Source organism: Rhodnius prolixus, unplaced genomic scaffold (genome assembly GCF_049639745.1).
Source record: "Rhodnius prolixus isolate KJV_2025 unplaced genomic scaffold, Rpr scaffold_2, whole genome shotgun sequence".
Classification (NCBI taxonomy): Eukaryota; Metazoa; Arthropoda; class Insecta; order Hemiptera; family Reduviidae; genus Rhodnius; species Rhodnius prolixus.
In genome coordinates, this window is record NW_027411592.1 from 24084160 (window position 1) to 24103787 (window position 19628).

A 19628-nucleotide genomic window follows, 5' to 3' on the forward strand; every position below is an offset into this window, starting at 1 on the left:
CAATACTTTCTTATTTATTAATTTTTATTGTTACTTTTTTTAGGTGATATGTCGTCCCGCGAAGTAAATTCTCCTAACAATAATTCCCGCCTCAGTCAGTTGTCAGCAGGGAGGACACACTCACCAGACAACGATTCGGCATATTCCGATTCTTTGTCGCTGTTATCTAGCGAGAGCTCTACTTCAACTAGGCCAGATTTACATCATCCTCAAGTAAGAAAAACAATGATAATTATTACTAATAAGATTCAATAAATTTTGAGAAGTTTACCTTTTTTTAGTCAATTTTAAAACTTAATTGTTAAACACAACTGTGTTTATCTAACTGGATCCAGAATGTTTTTTGGGGAAGGTTTTTTTTTTTAATTTTAGGAATAAATGCAGTATTTTTTTTTTAAATTTAAAACCATTTTATTTGGGAGCCAAACAAAACTTCACAAAATTAGCATTAATAATTTAACAGTCATAAATAATTAAGTAGATATTTAAACATGTGAGATTTTCGGAAGGTTTAAGACAGAAGAATTGGTGGGGAGTCAGGTTGTACGGGCTAATCTGAGTACCTTGTATCAAACATCTCTTGTTGAACTCTTCAGTCTATACGGACAACCAGGACTAGAGTGAGTGATGGCCAAGGCTGACTTTAAAAGCTTTATTTTACATATTGCTATTTAACTGTTAGCTGCTATTTCATACAAGATTATAAATGTTTTACACATCTCAGAAAATTGCCTAACTTTTTTTCTTTATTGAGCCAATAATTTTTGTTTTATCATTTAAATAGTATGTAGATCAAACAGAAAACAATTTGTTAATGAAGCCGTAGTTAGATTGTTTAGTGTTAAGGGTTTAGGCTAAGAGATTAACAATAAAGTATTTCATTAATTTAATTAAAATAAATTTAAAATTGCTCCTATAATAACATTGAAAAGCATAGCTTTAGAATTACTTTTGTATAGCATAAGTGTATTTACTACGCTAAACTAAATCTATTTTATTTTTTAGAACGAACCACAAAATGCGATCGCCAACAACGCGCCTACCAGCAAGGCAGAAAAAATCAGATTAGCGATGCAGAAAATTAAAGAAGCCTCTGTAAAGAAAATATTTGTTAAAGTATTTAATGATGACGGAAGTGTGAAATCCCTTTTAGTCGATGAAAGTAAGAAATTTATATTTTTAAGAAAATTCTAAATTATTATCTTTTATCACTCTCCATTGTAGGCGTGTAGTTTTCCTACAGAGAGTAGTCTTTGTCGTCCCAAACAAAGGTAGAATAACATTTCAGCAGATATTAGAATCTAAGACCAGTGTTGTAGATATTATGGTTTGCAGAGCTGGTAATATTAGACTTCTTTACCTCATTTTGTGGTCATCGACAGTTTGAGTGTTCTCCTGTCTTCAAGCTATCTCAATATTCCATTGCTAGCCAATTTTAGATAGCACTTCGATATTTGGATTTTTTTTTTTTTTTTTTTTTGACCAGGGAACCAAAAAAGTTGGTAGTGATGGTGCAAACAAGAGTGTACTGTAATACTTCTTTAAAACATTTCAAGGCCACATTGGCGTTTTCCACTAAAACCTAGACTAATCCCAAGCCCTACCGCTATTAACCTTTGAAGAGATTGGTGGTCATAGGGTGAGGCTTTTTGTCCAAATATTTGCTGCAATATAACGCCGATTACACTCCTACCAATTACACTTCTTGAAACAAGTTAGCAAAGGAGATAATGTGGAATAAGAGCTAAAAAAAAAAATAAAGCTTTAATTTCTGAACCATTCAATGTGGATTTGAAGTAAAGAGTAGTATTTAATCACAGACTTACAGTGAATAATTGAATACCTAAGGTACTGTGAATGAAAGGGATTCGTTGGTACAAAATTTTGGAACTATAGATAATTTGTGATGTATAAGAGTGAAATTCGTAGTGATTGGCTAACTTCTTTATAAACCGGAGTTAAGAATCTTAATATATCAGTGTCTCTAAATTAATGGTGGATTTTGGATTTAGATGACTATTTTACAATTGAATTTATTGTTTTCCAATAGGATTTAACATTTTTTCTATTAATAATCATTAAGACGTTTCTGGCTCTAATCTGAATGAGTATTTAGATTAGAGAAATTAAATTAAATTCTAATAGCTCAGCATTTATTTTTGTAAATATAAGGTGGAATTTTTCCGTGACGGCCTAACTTAACTAGTTCGCCGGTGGAAGAAGTATGTTCAGCTATCTATTGACTTGACTGATAAAAAGTTCAAAATTGTGATCTGTAGTTGGTAGAGAAATTCAGTGGAGCTTTTCCGTGGTTCATTTATTAAATAATTCAATTATATAAGTTAAGCATCATGCCCTTGGAGACATTTAATTACAGTCTGCTCGAATTTTAAGAAAATCGTTAGAGAAAATTTTGGAAGTTGCTAAAATTTGGGCCTGGAGGAGTCAGCTATGTCCAGTTGATTAAATCACTTATGTTAGCTCCATTAAAAAAACTACTCACAATATTTAGTTTCGAGTTCATGCAATTTTTTGTTATTGATACATTTAATTTATTTCTTATTAATGAGATCTTAGAACATGTTCTACATAAATTCTTAGTACATTTATTATGCCTCAATACTTAGTTTGACAGCAATAATTAGCCAATAAAACAATAATCGCTTAACATTTTTTTTTTCAGCAATGACTTGTGGATACATAACGAGGGTGCTGGCTGAAAAAAATCACAGGCCTTATGATCCGAGATGTGCCTTAGTCGAACATCTCACCGATTTAAATATGGGTAAGTATATAATAGTTTAAAGTGGTGCCACGGTAGCCGAGCGGTTAGAAGCGAGGCCCGTAAAGCTAAATTATGGTATTGTGGTACTGGGTTCGATTCCCGGTCTAGAGCTTGGCCTTTATTGTATTCGTTAAGAAATCAGCAATATTGTACATTTGCTTGTTACTTTCGTACACGATACTTAATTTGGTAGTTGGACATGAAGCCTTTACTTTATAAAGCATTACTTTACTTTTTTAATAATAATTTTAAGTATTACTTATTTTCAATTTGTATAAAAAAATACTCTCTAACAGTCCTTTTAAAGTCCTTTACAGTTTATTTATTAATTGGTTTTTAACCTCTCTTATTTTCCAGAACGTGTTTACGAAGAAAACGAACTTCTTGTGACAGAACTAATGAGGTGGACTTATTCGAGTAAAAACCGTCTTCATTTTAGTTGGGATCGTCCAGAAAAAACATTATTATTTGATGCACCGTGGTTGTTCGTTGGCCCAGCTGACCCAAGGCGTGACAGGGAGCCAGCCCACCATCATTCACCTTCTCCACAAAATATTGCCATTCTTGAAGTAAGAAAACTAGTTTATTTTATTTATTTAAATGAGATCTGAGGACAAGACACAGACTTGCAATGTTTAGCTGCTGCTTTGCTAAAAAGTAATCCTAGAAGTATGCAGATAGTGTGATAAAGTTTTTAAACATTAAATCAATAAATTCTGTATGCAGAAAGCAGTTCTTCCAACTTCAGTTCTATCTCAAAAACCATTTACAATAGCTCAAAACTATAACCTACCAAATTTATTTTTTTTCATCCGCTTAAAAGCACAACTTACTTAGAACATCAAGCAGATACTATGCTTAGTGTACGGTTAGTTTAGTAGATATGCAAAAAGAAAACTATTTACCACAAGAAATATCAATTTCTCAACTTATTTTAGAGTATCATAAGTGCATAAGATTATATTATTTAACAGAGTAGGCAGTTTTAAATTTATAAAATTCGTCATTAAAGGTTCTTAAAAATCCTGCGGTCGATCCTTATTTTATTATAACTATTTTATTAGTTACTGGATTAGCTGTATGATATAGACAAGAAAAATTGAAATAATAATTTTTTAATATTGTATTATGTGTATTTTGTCACTTAGCCACATTGCTTTATTATTATTTTTGTTATGAGCAACAGTTTTTGTGAAGAGATTACCTTAAAAACAGTTCGGTTGATAGATATTAGGGTAAATCATTATTTCGTATATTTTTCCGGAATTCAAATTTCACGTTAACCACCAATCGCTGTCGGGGATACCACCTTATCAAGCATTTCTTCATATAAAATGTGAGAACTTCTAAGTGGGTAAATTAAATTTGTTTATGATTCCTTGGGACAGCCATAAAATAACACAGACTAACGGAAAAAACACCGCGAGCCAGATCCTGTGTTCCATTTGCTTATCCATTCTTTTCTTGATGAGCAGGTAAGTGAACTGATGGTTTTGACGATTGGTGCGGGATTATTTCATACCCTAGGCTTTTTTCCCCATTGTTCATCATCCATAGGCAGAAAACACTGAAGTATCTAAAATGAACAACTCTGCATTGTATTAAATAAGTACATATTTGTTTTATTACTAAATTAAATTTACACTGTTTTTGTTTTTATAGGAATTTTTTGCTGGCTCTGGTGTTCCAAGCGTTGAAGGACCCCTTTATATTAAATCAGATTCTTCTAGAAAAGGATGGAAGAGGTATCATTGCATATTGAGGTCTTCCGGTTTATATTATTGGCCTAAGGATAAAGCGAAATGTTCTTCCAAAGACTTAATTTGTTTGGCTACATTCGACGTTAATATGGTTAGTTTTAATAACTCATTTTTATAATTTTATGATCCTGGAAAATTACCTTTTTATAATATAATGTGGGATTAACAACCCTGTTTTTAGTATCCTTTGAATTTTCTTGGGTGTTACTTACTTAAAGAACTTACTTTCTCTTAGTCTCAAAAATGTATATTTATATTTGGCTCCTATTAACGTTAAGATACAACCTATTTTAAATAATTTTGTTTACCTATAAAACCAGGTGGTGAAAATCCCTTTTTTTAATAGTTTTGATTTTTAGGTTCTTTAAAATTAAAAATACCTACGAATTTGCTGTATCAGTGGAACAGTATTTTAGAAACAGTATATTTTTATGTAATTAATGTGCCTGAAATGCAATAATTTTTACAACTTATTACGAATAGAGAATTTTAATATTGGTTTTTCCCATTCTGTCGATGAAAATTTGAGGAATTTTTATTCCCACAGATTTGTTGATTAGTTTTTTTGCAATTTTCTTGATGGCTGTGCAAAAGTTTGTTTAACAAGAACGTCCATACGGCTTTATCGGCTAACAAAGTCTGTAAAATTAGTTCAATGATTACTGTTGCATTTCTTAGACATCCGTACGAAATTTTATTTCAATAATAAGGTCTCCTTTGCCGAGCAAAAATGAGCAATGAGCTTTCAAGAAGCCTGAACCTTTTTGTGGTTTAACAAAATGCTTAGTTTAGCCATGAAGGGATGGGTGCCACTAAGACGTAGGAGTAAAAGTGATAGGCTGGAGAAAGGGGTTATTTTTGTGGCTATTCGTTTAAAGTTTCTTTGGCACTCCAATAAGGCCCGGCACTACTGGCAGCAGCTCACTTGGGAAACACATGTGTTTCAGAGTTCAGTCAAAATTCCAATTTATAACTCGTCGAATAGAAGATTTCATATAATTTAATAGAATCTGCCCTTATCTACATTCGTGGATTCAGAAACGGTATGAGCAGGTATTACAACCATCTAGAAAACAGTTCTTTTCGCTCAACAAGTTGAGTAAAGTTACATTTTGGTGGACGATAATGCCCTATTCTATTAAAATTTATTTCTATCAAAATACCTGTGTAAACTAGACTGCCCATTTCTGGATCTATATCTCCATCACCAGATGCTGGTTTAGCAAATCTGCTTAAAAGTATTGTCTTCCTAGTAGAATGTTTCAGTTAATTCTTTATCCTTAAATGACAAATTTCTCGGACTTTGGCAGACATAATTTCTTGTAGTTTCTTAATAAGAATCCAATTTCTTAATATGAACTGAAGATTAAATTGCGATTTTGATGTTTTTCAGATTAGTAAAAAGTGAACACTTGAAAAGTAATCACACTTTCCGCTTGTGTTTTTTTTTTCAAATAAATCTAAGATCTGATAACTGATTTTTTTTCTCTTTTACTTGGAACGTTTAAAAGTTAAAAGAAAAATAAAATAAATCTGGAATTTTGAATTAATTGTTAGAATATTATTTACTTTGGATTAAATTAAATTGAAACAAATAATTTTCAATTGAAGCAGAAAATTAAAATCCAAAATTGCGTTCCTCTACATTTAATTGAATCAGTAGTGGCTATGCACTTCTTTAATAATAATAATAATAATAATAATACAGAATAAAAATTCATTGATGTTTGTGATTTTGGCGCAATGCGTAAAACAAGCTAGCCTGCAATAATGACACATTAGTTATCTCCGTTTTAGTTCACAGATCCAATCGTTCTAAACAGCATTCATTATGTAAATTTTTATCATATATAGCTATGAATGAACCCACGCTTCCATTTTATTCGCCTTTAAGATCTATTTTAACACTTATTTACAACTATGTTGCTATTTATAACAGTATTAGATTCACCAGTATTTATTTATTTTTATTTTCTTTTTAAGCTCATCACCCCTACGTATGTAAAATAACTAATGTATCTTTTCTATCTCATTTCTGAATCACCTCAAAATAAAATTTCTTAAAGCGTATTTAAACTAATTTCATTCTAAAACGTAATGATGATTCATTTTTCTATAGTGAGACATCCTATTTTAGAGTGGCAAATTTATTTTTAACTTCCTGATTGGTTGATTGGTAAAATGTTTGATTAATTTGTTTTGTTTGCTTGTTTGTTTTTGCTTTGTTTTGTTTGCTTGTTTGTTTTTGTTTTTGAGATCTTGAATCTTCAGTTTTAACTTTCTCTTGCTACTGGTAAAACGGAAGTATTGAAATCAGGTCAAATTTTTTATAGATTTTTTTTTTTTTGGCCTCTCGTGCCAAGCGAATCAGCCAGATACATTTCTATAGAGTTATCATCTGATTTGTCCGTTTTGAAAACTCCTGAGATAAAATAGTAATGGTTTTTTAAAAAAAGACTACTCTTATGTGAGTAAGTGGTTGTATGAACCAATAAAATCATAGCAAACTCAATTTAAAATTATGTTGAATATATTTAGTTTAGGAATCGGTCAAGGGAAATGACCGCAACTTAGTTAGCTCTCTTAAATCATTCTATTTAGATTTTCTCTACAATAGCTTCATCTAAACTTTTTATACTCGCTACACTCATGTCTGTAAGTAACAAGAACATTTTCTGAAAATGCAGTTTTTTTTTTCAATTTCAAAAGTACCCCCACACTAGACTTAAAAGAACAGAACTGAACAGACGCTATCGACTACTTAAAAGACTCTTAGACGACAGATCAAAACTCTCTCTGGACAACAAAAGACTAATTTATACTACTATTTTGAAACCCATCTGGGCGTATGGAATAGAGCTGTGGGGTTCAACCAAACGCTCCAATCTCCAAAGGATTCAATCTCTTCAATCTAAAATACTTCGAACTATTGTACACGCTCCTTTTTATGTCTCCAACCTGGACTATACACACTGACCTTAACATTCCTTTTGTCACACAAGTTGCTAAAACAAGATACAGAAAACTCCACTTCAACCTGCAATCTCATGTAAATCCTCTAGCTAAAAATCTTTCTTCTAGAACTCTTGCTGACAACCCGACAAGACGCCTTAAGAGACAGTAGCCTCGTGATCTCCTCTCAAGTGAAGAGAGCGACTAGTAGCCTATTTTGGAGTGTTACCGCTGGGTAACTTCTCCACTCGTATTCTTCTGTTATTTGTTGTTACTGTTATCATTGTTACTTATAGCGCCAACGCGCTGATTGTAGCAAAAATAAACGCAAAAAAAAAAAAATTCAAAAGTAACTTTTTTTCTCGAAATCTATTAGATCTGGGTTGTTGCAAAAAAATTACAGTTGTAAAGGAGAATTTGCCCTATATTTTAAAGAAAATTTGGGAATTTTATCTTTTGAAGAAAAAAGAGAAAAACAAATTATCAAAATTAGGTGTTTTTCGACGTTACGCTTTTTCGTACACTTTTTGATGATCAACCCTTTTCACAACTGTCCTACCGGATAGTTTTAATATATATCTATCTATAAGATCTATAATCTGTAATAATTCGACATAAATTTTAAGGGACATTAAATTTAATGTAAGGGAAGAAAGAGCAATCATTCTAAACTTATCTTTTTTTCATGGTGAAGTACGAGGGTCGTTTGAAAAGTCCGTGCAAAAATAAAAACTACTTAATTTTTTGGGGTAAACCTTTTTTATTTTTCAACATAGTCTCCTTTTAGGCTTATACACTTCGTCCAACGCTGCTCTAGTTTGTTGATCCCTTCCGAATAATAGGATTTGTCCAAGTCTGAAAAATAGCCATTCGTTTCTGCAATCACCTCCTCGTTTGAATAAAATCTTTTTCCCACCAGCCATTTCTTCATATTGGGGAACAAATAGTAGTCCGAGGGAGCCAAGTCTGGAGAATAGGGGGGATGTGAAACGAGTTGGAACCCTATTTCCATTAATTTTGCGACCACAACTGCTGAGGTGTGAGCTGGTGCGTTGTCATGATGGAAAAGGATTTTTTTGTGGCCCAATCGTGGGCGTTTTTCTTGCAGCTCAGTTTTCAAACGGTCCAATAACGATGAATAATATGCACCTGTAATAGTTTTACCCTTTTCCAGATAGTCGATGAGGATTATTCCTTGCGAATCCCAAAAGACAGTCGCCATAATCTTTCCGGCCGAAGGAACAGTCTTCGCCTTTTTTGGCGCAGATTCCGCCTTGGTAACCCATTGTTTAGATTGTTCTTTGCTCTCAGGAGTTTAGTGATGTATCCATGTTTCATCCACAGTGACGAAACGACGCTTAAAGTCCTGCGGATTCTTCTGGAACAGCTGCAACCGTCCTTGCAACACTTCACACGATTTCGTTTTTGGTCAAGCGTGAGAAAATCACTCGACTTCCTCGATTCAAACGAATGCCAAACACAAAGAAATAGACCGATCTGGCTGAAACTTGGTGTGTGTTCTTCCAAGAGATGCTACTAACTAAACATAACCTCGATACGCGCCAGTAGTGCTATCTCTCTGACTTTGCACGGACTTTTCAAACGACCCTCGTACTTCTGAAGTTCTGGTATGCCGATAAGAACTCGCTTTCGCAATTCTGTCGGAATAAATAATAATAAAAACTGGTGTTTAAACATTAGTTGAAAAATACAGCAGTAGATGGGTTTTAACGGATAATTTAATAATTGTTGCTTAGATGTTCTTTAAATTGTGCTCATATATCCAGTATATATTTCAATTCCTAAGGTCGCGATCTTTGTCCATCTATTGTAGTTATAATAAAAAGGGATATATTTACTTGTAACACACAACTAAAAATGTTAAAAATTTAAAAAAGAAAAAAATTAATGTATAACAGATAACTAACTAGCTGAGAAGGTTGCTTAAAAACGGAAATAAGAGAAAGGTCTTGCTATTAAAAGACTAATTCTGAGATCATTATCAGATTTAAGAGCCCCGGTTGTTATTTCTTCCTTTTTTTTTGGCGAGCAAAACAGCGTCTTGGAGATAAAAGGCACCAATCTAAAGTGAATCATCCCTTAGTGGCTAGCAATCAGATAAATTGATCAGCTCGATCTAACTTTATAATTTGAAAAACAGCCTAAATCTTTTTAGGTTCCTATTATTTTGCATCAGTTAAAACCAAATTAATCAAACTTCATCTTTTAAAAGGGTTCTGTTAATATACATATTTTTATTTATTTATTTTGTTCTATTAATATAAACTTTTGATCTTAAAATACATGTGTTCTCAATATTTGTGATTATCTATCCTATATACATTGACATGTTTACCTTTATACCACCACACCCACACACCCGTCCATTTGAGCGACAAACCGTCCACTGGATTATAGCCAGAAAATATTCCTTCCAGTCGTAAAATTAATTCTGCAATAAATTTGACGTGTTAGCAATGAGTAGGTCTGTTTAAAGAGACCGGCTCGAACAAATTCACGCAATAAAATGTTGCTGGCTCATTATTATTTTATCATCACTATTTCTGTTCGTTGGTCCAGTTCTAAAATATGAACTTAATTGTATTGTTGCGTGTGGAAATTGTGGTTTAACTAAATAATTATTATTAAAAAGCTAGTTAACATTTAACTTTTATTATTTTTTACCCAAAATTAATTACTTAAACTTGTTTTTGGTTTGAAACTGTTTTATTAAAGTTTTTAAAAAAATTTATACAATAAAAGGAAATTAAAGAAAACAGAACTTAACGCAAATTTAATAACATTTTATATTTACAAAAAGATTTAAGAACATTTTCAAATACTTTTTTTTGTGGAATAAAATTATGAACGTCTTCGATTATCTGGGTGGGAACTGGAAAAAAAAAAAAAAAATCTGCTTATAACTTCTTGAATTTAATTATATAAAAATCGTAATCAATTAAAAGAATACATATTTCAAAATTGCTTACTCTTAAAGTATGCCAGAATATAGCAGATATAAACAAATTAGTAGGCAAATAAGTACAACGTAGGTGGATATTAAGCTTGTAGTCTCATTTCCTGTCTTCGGCATATTGTTTCAACTGGGCTAGCTAGAAAGAGAATTAGAAAACAAATACAATTTGAGAAATAGTGTTGAAGTTAGTTCCATCATTTGTCAAAGCCCCCAGTACTAATAAAGGCTTGAAGCGCTTTTATTTTTTAATAATTAATTTTAATTGGCTTTTAATAATTGATCAGTAGTCTTGTAGTCAGATCGCTACCCCCTCTATGTGGAAAATGTTTAGATGTAATTAGATGGGAATTCGTTCCTTTTTCATCCAATAATAAAGAATTTAAATTTTAAGAATTAGAAAAGGCAATATTTTTTTCTATTTTACCATTTTCTTTTTTATTTTTTTAGTTTTATAAAGAATTACAATTAATTTGAAATATAATAGAAACATGCCAAAGACATACCTGTAAGTAGTAGTATACGTGTGGTAGTGATGTTTGAAAAATGAAGTCCTCAAGTGAACTGAACTCAAATCGAAGCCAGTTGGGAAATTGGTTTATTTTTAGGGGGTGGGCTGGAACATGTTATTTTTGGTTCTTTTTAAGTATCAAGAGGGGTGTCAGTGTGTGTGTGTGTGTGTGTGTGTTGAGAGACCAATGAGCAGAGAGGAGAGATCTGCTGCACCAAGATTCAGGAGTGGGAGCGAGGAGCGATGTTATTTTGCAAATTACTTATGCTATAATAGTTGGAATATGTGTTAGTTAGAATGGTGATAAAAGGAAACTGCTAATGCATGTATAAGTGCAGCTAGTGTGTAGTAAGTTTTCTGCAAAAAATCTTAACAGTATAGTTGAAGGTAACCTTTAAATTTCTGTTTAGATTGGTATTCTCTGTAAAAGAAAATGTTTCACTCATTATTTACTATTTATTGTTCGGATATATTTTGATAAATTCTGTTTCACTGATACATTCTTATCTATTTTAATAATAATGAAACATAAATCAAGTTTTTAACGAGATTAGACAAGTCGATTTAAAATGTAGAAATTAATTCGTGAATTTATTAGAATGTAGATGGTGTTAGATTTCTATCATATCATCACTGCTAAAGCAGTTGAACTAGGTAAATGTGAGAATTGTATGAAAAGAAAGTCAAGCAGTATTTCAATTTTCGGTTAACCAAAATTTGAGAAATAGTGTTGGAAGTTAGTTCCATCATCTATCAAAGCTAGGGTTGCCAACTGCCCTTTTTTTTTGGAAAGGACGGTCCTTTTTTAACATCTGATTGTCCTTATCCTTTCTTAAATTAGGAAAGGACGCCTTTTGTCCTTTTTTCAGATATTCACACAAATCTAATTTATTTTATTGTATTTTTGATTTAAGTTCTGACTAATGAGACTTCTTCATTTGTCGTGTTGTTTTTCTGATCTAACTGAACTGTATAGGTCAACAGCTTATTGATGTAACGATGAACTTTTCATGAATAAGTATGTAAGAGATATAAATGTACCTAGGCCAGATTACAGACGGGGTGAGGGGACTTTTTTCCTGGGCCCAGGAATACGAATGATATATATTCCCGGGCCCCAAAATTCTGTCGACGGCCTTGAATGTAGAGTGTCCTTTTTTTGGAACTTTATAGAGTTGGCAACCCTAATCAAAGCCGAGTCCTAATAAGGGTTTGAGGCGCTTTAAACCAAATCAGCGCCCTTATGATCACCCATTCGCTATTAAACTGGAATTCCACTTTACAGTGAAACCTAGCCTAACCTCTTTCTGAGAATAACCCTTATAATAACCTTTACCTAGGTTTCAAATAAGAGTTACATATCTGCTTGTTTTTACAGTACGAAGTTAAATTAAAAATTCTAAGAGCCATATTCGAGAAAATACCTTTCAAAATGGAAAAAATAAAAATAAATTCAAGTAAAGTGGCTCTCATCTTTATCTAACTCGTAATTTTAAGCAACACAATTATTTTTCCTTAAAAAGGATGAATTTAAACGACAGCAGGAATACTGCGAGAATACAAGTAGGATTATTAATAAGATTATCAATTTAATCACATTTAAAGTTTGAAGAAAATCCCTTGAATTAATCCCTTAGCTTCCTTAACATCATACGTACATTACATAAACATAGAACTATAACCTTCTAAATTGAAACATTTTTCCTGGAAATTGTTTAATGTTAGTTCTAAGGAAGGTGGAAGAAGTAGTTTTATTGTGGATTTTTTGGGGATTGAAAGCTGAATATGGTAGTTAAGAGTTTGGATCTTAACAATTTTAGAAGGAGAAAGAGTTTGTTATAAAGATTTTTCATCACATATTATCACATAAAGACATTTATATTTTTCTGTACAAATAAATTGTATTTCATATATTTAAATATACAACAAAAAATTCCGTGCTACTGACTGATCGCCTACAGTACGAACGGCCGGCCCTGCTTTATCTTTTCTCTAATTTTATTTTCAATGTTTGTGAAGATATTATTAATCATTTTTCAACTTTTTTTATCATTGAAATTCATAGATATAAAGACAGAACAAGTTTTCTGAATGTTTATTAGTTTGGACAATAAATTAATTAAAACTGTTCGGTAGAGAAGTTGTAATAGGGTGATTAATTGTCAAATGTATTCATAAGTTTTTTTTTTAAAAAAATACGTTTAAATTTCAACTTTATAGAACCACAAATTATATAATTCTATCTTACGCTTGAGCGTAACAAGCTAATGAATTCCTTGTTTTACAAGATAATATTAGATTTAGACAGACAAAATATAAACAGAGTTCCATTATTCTAACAGCTTTATCATGTTAGTTGTATCTAGTAAATAGAAAACATCTGTCTAATTGTTTGTTGTCAATTTGTTTTCTTTACCATTTTTTTTTGTTTCTAAATTGTTTTTGTTTAGAAATCAATTACACATTTTAAAGAAGGACCTCACCACCCAAACTGTGAGCAATTTAATTTTAGCTGGATTCCCCTGTCTCTCATTCCTAAACTTCTCGAATTGACGTGTTACAGATTTGATTGGGTACTCCTTACTGGAAGGTTGCCAAATAAGTAAAAGGAGTGGAATACACTTTGTAAACATCCTATGAGAGTGATTTTTATAAGAAATGTTGCTTACTTTATTAATAGTAATCTATCCTTGGGTGGATTCTTGAATCATTAGGGACAAGAATTTAATTTAACTTGCATATTTCTGGATTAGCAAAAAAAGTTAGGTTAAGACTAGTAAAGCAGAATTTCAGTTATATATTAACCCATTAATATATATACCTATATATTATTTTCTAAAGCTCTTATCTTATTGAGCTTGACTGTTTTGTGTTTAAATTATTTTTAACATTATTTCTTTTTTTTTTAATGTTGCAGGTATATTATGGAGTTGGTTGGAAGAAACGTTATAAAGCTCCAACAGATCATTGTTTTGCTCTGAAACACCCAGCGCTACAGGAGCAACCTAAGTCTTCTAAATACATCAAGTATTTATGCGCTGACGATCCAACTTCTTTACACAGATGGGTGACTGCTGTCAGACTTGTCAAGGTACATAATACATTACTTTATAATCATAGAAATGTGTAATATCATCAATTTAACAAAAAAATTATGGACCATATAGATGGTAAATAGTTACATATCCATGCTCACAATCACTCTACCAATCTTGATTACTTCTTTCTACTAGATGTGATTAAATTCCGTAATTTTTTTTTTTTTTTTTGTATGGTTATGAATTAGTAAAGAGTTTTTCTCTCCGTTGTCGTTTCCCTTCGCTAACATCAATGACATTGAGTGTCTGAAATAGTCTAGCTAAAACTCATGAAGATTACGCTTAGTTGGAATTAGTATATATGAGAATAATTCGTATTAAGATGTAAATTTATATATTATTTTAAGACGCGAAAACATCTTATGTTTGGGCGCCCGGAGCTTTTTTTCAGCGCTGGCAGCTGGATTCGAACCCGTGATCTCCGTGTTGGAATACAGTATTGGTTAACTACTCAGCTATTCCCTCCCTAAAATGCTGTTACATCAGGACTTTGAGATGATTCTACATTTCAAATTCTTGCTAACTTTCATATCTTTATTTTGATTTTATTTATTTGATTCACTGCCTTATTTTATTTATTTTTATTTTTTTCTTTAACCATTGTTATTGAAATTTCGATTAGATTAATGAATTTAACCCTTAGCTTGGCAGAATTTTATTTTTTTTAATATCAAAAAAATATTCATACATAAAGTGAAGTTTGACAGCTCATCAGACTGGCCAACAAAAAACCAGTTCTTCGAACCCTTGCTTTGTATTAACGAGTTTTATTGTATCTGTCAAACGATGTCATCAAAATATAGATAAATTGTGTGCAATACTTTGTCCAAACTATATTTGATTTTTCTGAAAAAAACATTTAAAACATTATTTACATGAGTTCAGTCAATGGATTTATATAATTTAGTTAACGCACTTAGTTTAGATTTTTATAAGCGAAATTAATTTCAATATTGTGATCTGTTTGCAGTATGGCAGGCAGCTTTTAACAGACTATAAGTCCAGTTTGGAGGAATGTCGCCATGTTGACCTCGTTTCTCAGCGTCCTCCATCATCTTCTTCATCGTCTTCTAGTTCTGGATGCGACGTTGGATTTGAGAGTGATTTTCCATGTGGTACTATTAAAAGAAAACCAGCAAAAATACCACTAACCTCTACGACTAGGCAGTTGAAATCGGCTGCTATTGGTGCGTATTTTTTCATTATAATTAATGTTACAGTTAAATTCATAAATGTAAGTTACATTTAGTTGTTTTTAATTACTATAAATAACATGAGTTACCTAAATGTCATCACTTTTTACTACTTTTGTTTGTGTAAAAGTTCGCATAAAAAAGCCAGTGCGGTACTTTGAAGTAAACGCTTATTGTTGCTTACCTTTTTTTTACTTTTTTTCTTTTTTTAAATAATTTGGAACTTTTATTTTGGAAGATTTCTTATCTACCACTCTTCCTCATCGGAACACAGCCACTGATGAGAAGAATACACATTCATCAAACCAAAGTTAAAAATTTGAAATAATCATTAAAAATAAAAATTATTTAATTGTTGCCGCTGTTTCAATTAATGTTGTTTAATGGTTGGTTGGGGTATCAACTCTCCTCTGTACTGTCCCTTTTCTTGAAGAGCTTGAATTCTTAAATAATGTTAATATATTTAATTTTTTCCTCCCCAATTTAGGTGAAGAAGAGTGTTATTTAGATGAAGATCTTCCACCACCTCCTCCAGAGCTGATGGTGGACGATGATGAAGAATTGCCGGCTGCAAAATCGCCTTCTTCTCGTAATTCATTATTCCTCGGCACGCGCAGTAATCCACGCTTCCTTGAAGATCTACACAGGGTTGTGGAGAAAAAATGGCAAGTGGCTGAAAAATGTCGTCTAGAAGTTGGAACATCTCCACATCAAGTCCTAGGTTTCCGTGATTATGATAAGTCACTTGGAGTAAGTCAATGGGTTGAAGAGCATTATGGCGGTTCTATAGGCAGCAGCAGTAGCGGCGGCAGCCTGGGCGCTAGAGGAAGAGGCCCTGCGCCACCGCCTCCGCCTCGAGCACCAACAACCGTTCTCAGCAGAAGGTAGTCAGTGAGAATGGGAGCTCTATGAAAACTAATTAGCTCCTTTTTCCATTCATATACTTTTCATAAAAAGCTTCTTGTAAAACAAGATTTTAGCATAAAGTTTTGTTATATAATAACCATTGCAAACATGTTAATCCAACTTCCCAACATGTTGAATTCGGAGCTTTATTAGAGTCTGGTTACTTAACAGCCTTGAGGACTACTTAACAATTATTGAGTCGCTGAGTATTTGAATTTGAAAAGGAGATGCCAAGAGTGCCATAAAAATTTATGATGGGCTATATAAAGTTATGGATATTGCATGCATCAGTTAAAGTAAAAAAAAAAAAAATTTATAAATGGTACAGGTGTGGCCTCATTCTGTCAACATCTCAGCCGTACGATTTTGTAGTGGAAAGCCCAGTGGCACTTCGCCAATGCTGTGTACGTAGGATGGGTATGCATACTTTTTTGTTTAGGTATTTAACCAATTAAATCGAGAAAACGTTTTGTTGGTTAATTTCTGAATGAGAGTTTCCTGTCCCAGAAACTTAATTGTTTTATGAAAAGGAATTAAATTAAAAGCAATGGGTGAAGTAAATGTAACTATTCCCCATTTAGAATTATGATTGATACAAGCAACTTTATTTTTATTTAACTTAATAATATGCTGATAATAATTTATCATTTATTCTTTATCAAAACCGAACTTGTGTTGTTGTTTTAAAAAGCATTCACCGATTGTGAAGGCAGTTTTGAGTATTTTAGTGCAGGAATGTTGTAACTGTCCTACATGTATCTGTTTTGACTGAATATAAACAGTTTGTAATAGTTATTTAATTCACAGCATTCCCATATTTATATTTCTCTATTGAAATATAGTCTAATTTTCATTTAGATTAGAAGATATTTTTCTAACTGAATGAAATAATGGAACAATGTGATAAATTTAAAAATAAGTTTAGAAGAATTATTTTGTGGATTTTTGATGCAAAAAGTAATAATCAGTTGACAAAATTAAATGAGAAAACTTAGCCTATATTAAATCGATTTTAGATATCATTAAACATGGCATTTTTCTTTAAAAAAAAGTTTTATCGTAATTTATAAGAACCGATTTTACTTAAGAAAACTTCTTGTCGCAAATGGCGAACGTTAATTTCATGTCAGTTTCTTAATATAACCTATTTTTCTGTGACGTATGCTGATGATGGTACCAAAGTAGACAGTGAATATGGAATTCTATTTTAATAAATATGGTGAACATTTTTATTTTGTTTACTATGTAAAAGCAAATAAATACTGGCATTTTGTGAGTATTAAGGGTCGTAGTTGTTTTGCTTAGATGCGGGTTGCTGACACCAAGCCAGCCAACATGATATAATTCTATTTCATGCCCTGATCGCACGAAAGGAGAGCAGAAAAATATTCCTTTAGTCTCAACGGCATTGTTCGCTCGCTACAAGAACGTCTAGAAACAACTAATCGTATACCTTACATATCCAACAAACACGTACGTAATACACAGTTCTTGCTTTAGCTGTAGGTTATTGTTCGCTTAGTCTAAATGGCTATATATTGAGTTTACCGTTTGAGTAACATTTTAAATTCCTATAAATTATGATTTAACATAAAATTATAATTATTTTTAAGATAATGGAATTCTAAATTACTATAATTTTAATTATGAAAAAGCTAATTAAACATAAGCTCTCCAAAAATAAGTAATCAGCGACCACTCCACCTACAGTAGGCTACAGAAACGCATGTTCACTGCTGTTTTAGTGAAGGTACTAATCATTTCACATTAATAATACATTTAATACCTTATCACACATTGGACTATTAATATATTAGCTGAATTGTCGATTTTCTTTCTGATTGTTTGTTGATTTTTGATTTTCATCCCCCATTCTGTTACGATAAAGTTTTATTAACAGGGATTATACTGTTATCATTAAAATACTATAAAAACGTATGATCTCGTTCTTTAATCTCAAGACTGCTAGATATTGCCATGTTAATGACATCTATAAACATAGTAAAATTTTTTTTTATTTGATCTTTCAAATTGGGGACCTTGCGAAAAATAAATAATTTAAAAAAAAAAAAAAATGAAGTGCCTCTATGGCCTTTGAGATTTCAGTTAATGGTAGCTAACAAAAAGGTGCCAGAATGTTAGAAGTTGATTAAGTAAATATTTCAAACGTAGTAAACGAAAAAGTTTACTAAATTTTGCCTTGCAGTAAATGTAACAGAAAGGCCACATATTCGATACTATGTTTTCGATAATCAAGATTTCATTATTAGAGAAGTGATAATTGGCTGTAAAGAAGTAGTTTCGATCAATAATAAATTCCTCTTGAGCTCTTTAATTGCCATTAAATTGTAACTCTCACCCTCCAAGCAAAATTTTGTATCTTATCTAAACAGAGAAAAAACAAAATTATTTAAATACAAAAATCGTGTTTGGGGCAGCATTCCATCCACTTAGCGAGAATAATCAGCGCGATTGTTGGTGCTTTAGACTATTGTGCTTTTAATTATTTGGGCGTCTGATAAAATTATTTTAAAAAAAAGTTAAGTTATATATGTATAAAAATGATCTCTGATCAAATCGTCATTAGCCCCTCCCCCGAGAGAAATGTAGTCGTAGTTCATTAGTTACACTTCCTTCTGTTATGCAGATGGTAATAATCCTACATATATATTTTTTTTTAATGTTTCTATTTGTAAATAAATGATCTCTATTTCTCTTTATTAACCCAATCCAAATGTCGCTTTTAATAACAAAAGCAAAAAAGAAACATAATTACACAAAATTCCTTTTATTGTTAACCAAAATATTGTAAATATTTTTGTTATGGATGCCTTCGCCGAATAAATCTTCATTTTTGTACATTTTTAGACTTTGGCGTATGTTTGTTTAGAAATCAATGTTTGAAAAAAGAAAAAAGTTATTAAAATCAAATAAGACATAAAATATAAATTATTAATTTTTTTAAATTGTTTTATTTGTACATTTTCTCAACAAAAAACAAATAAATGTTAAAAAAAAAAAAAATTATTACGTTGTTTTATTCTTTCTAACCACGAATAATATAGTTTTTTACAATTTCGATCATTTCTGTATTCGTTCAATTTTTTTATTGTAGGCATGACCAGGATGTCCGTTCATGAAGACTTTCTTATGCTTTGAACTTAGTAGTAGGGATGAGGTAGTCTTACCAGTGCGTCGCACATTTTAAACGTCCAAAAAGATCGTGGACGGAAGCAGAATCTTTACTAGTAACATTTAACCACACTTCTAGGATGTAGACACGTGGACAAGTCTACTCAATCCGCCCTTGCACTCACTACAGCGAACCCGCCTCGCTGAATAATGGATGAGAAGTAGACTACTGCTTCCCAAATGAGAGAAGGTAGAAATCAGGAATCTATGTGAAAGTACTTTTGCCCCTTAGAAATTAATTTTGATTCTAATTTTCA

General features: G+C 31.8%; 1 protein-coding gene and 1 long non-coding RNA gene across 7 annotated transcripts in view; one reads left to right on the plus strand and one right to left on the minus strand.

Moving 5' to 3' along the window:
- Nucleotides 1-18254, plus strand: part of LOC141450508 (amyloid beta A4 precursor protein-binding family B member 1-interacting protein-like) — a 161176-nt gene extending 142922 nt beyond the window's left edge. For all 6 annotated transcript variants that reach the window (XM_074121013.1, XM_074121012.1, XM_074121015.1 and 3 more), the window contains 8 exons: nt 44-213; nt 1006-1162; nt 2684-2785; nt 3143-3354; nt 4448-4636; nt 13900-14073; nt 15051-15267; nt 15761-18254. In XM_074121013.1, coding sequence (XP_073977114.1) covers nt 44-213; nt 1006-1162; nt 2684-2785; nt 3143-3354; nt 4448-4636; nt 13900-14073; nt 15051-15267; nt 15761-16161 — 1622 coding nt within the window. In that variant the 3' untranslated portion in view covers nt 16162-18254. The remainder of the gene's footprint in view (nt 1-43; nt 214-1005; nt 1163-2683; nt 2786-3142; nt 3355-4447; nt 4637-13899; nt 14074-15050; nt 15268-15760) is intronic.
- LOC141450510 (uncharacterized) lies at nt 10281-11313 on the minus strand. The gene is made up of 3 exons (XR_012456131.1): nt 10978-11313; nt 10488-10610; nt 10281-10390 (listed from the first exon to the last, which is right to left on the minus strand). It is a non-coding gene; the product is annotated as an uncharacterized lncRNA (long non-coding RNA).
- Nucleotides 18255-19628: the final 1374 nt, after the last annotated feature.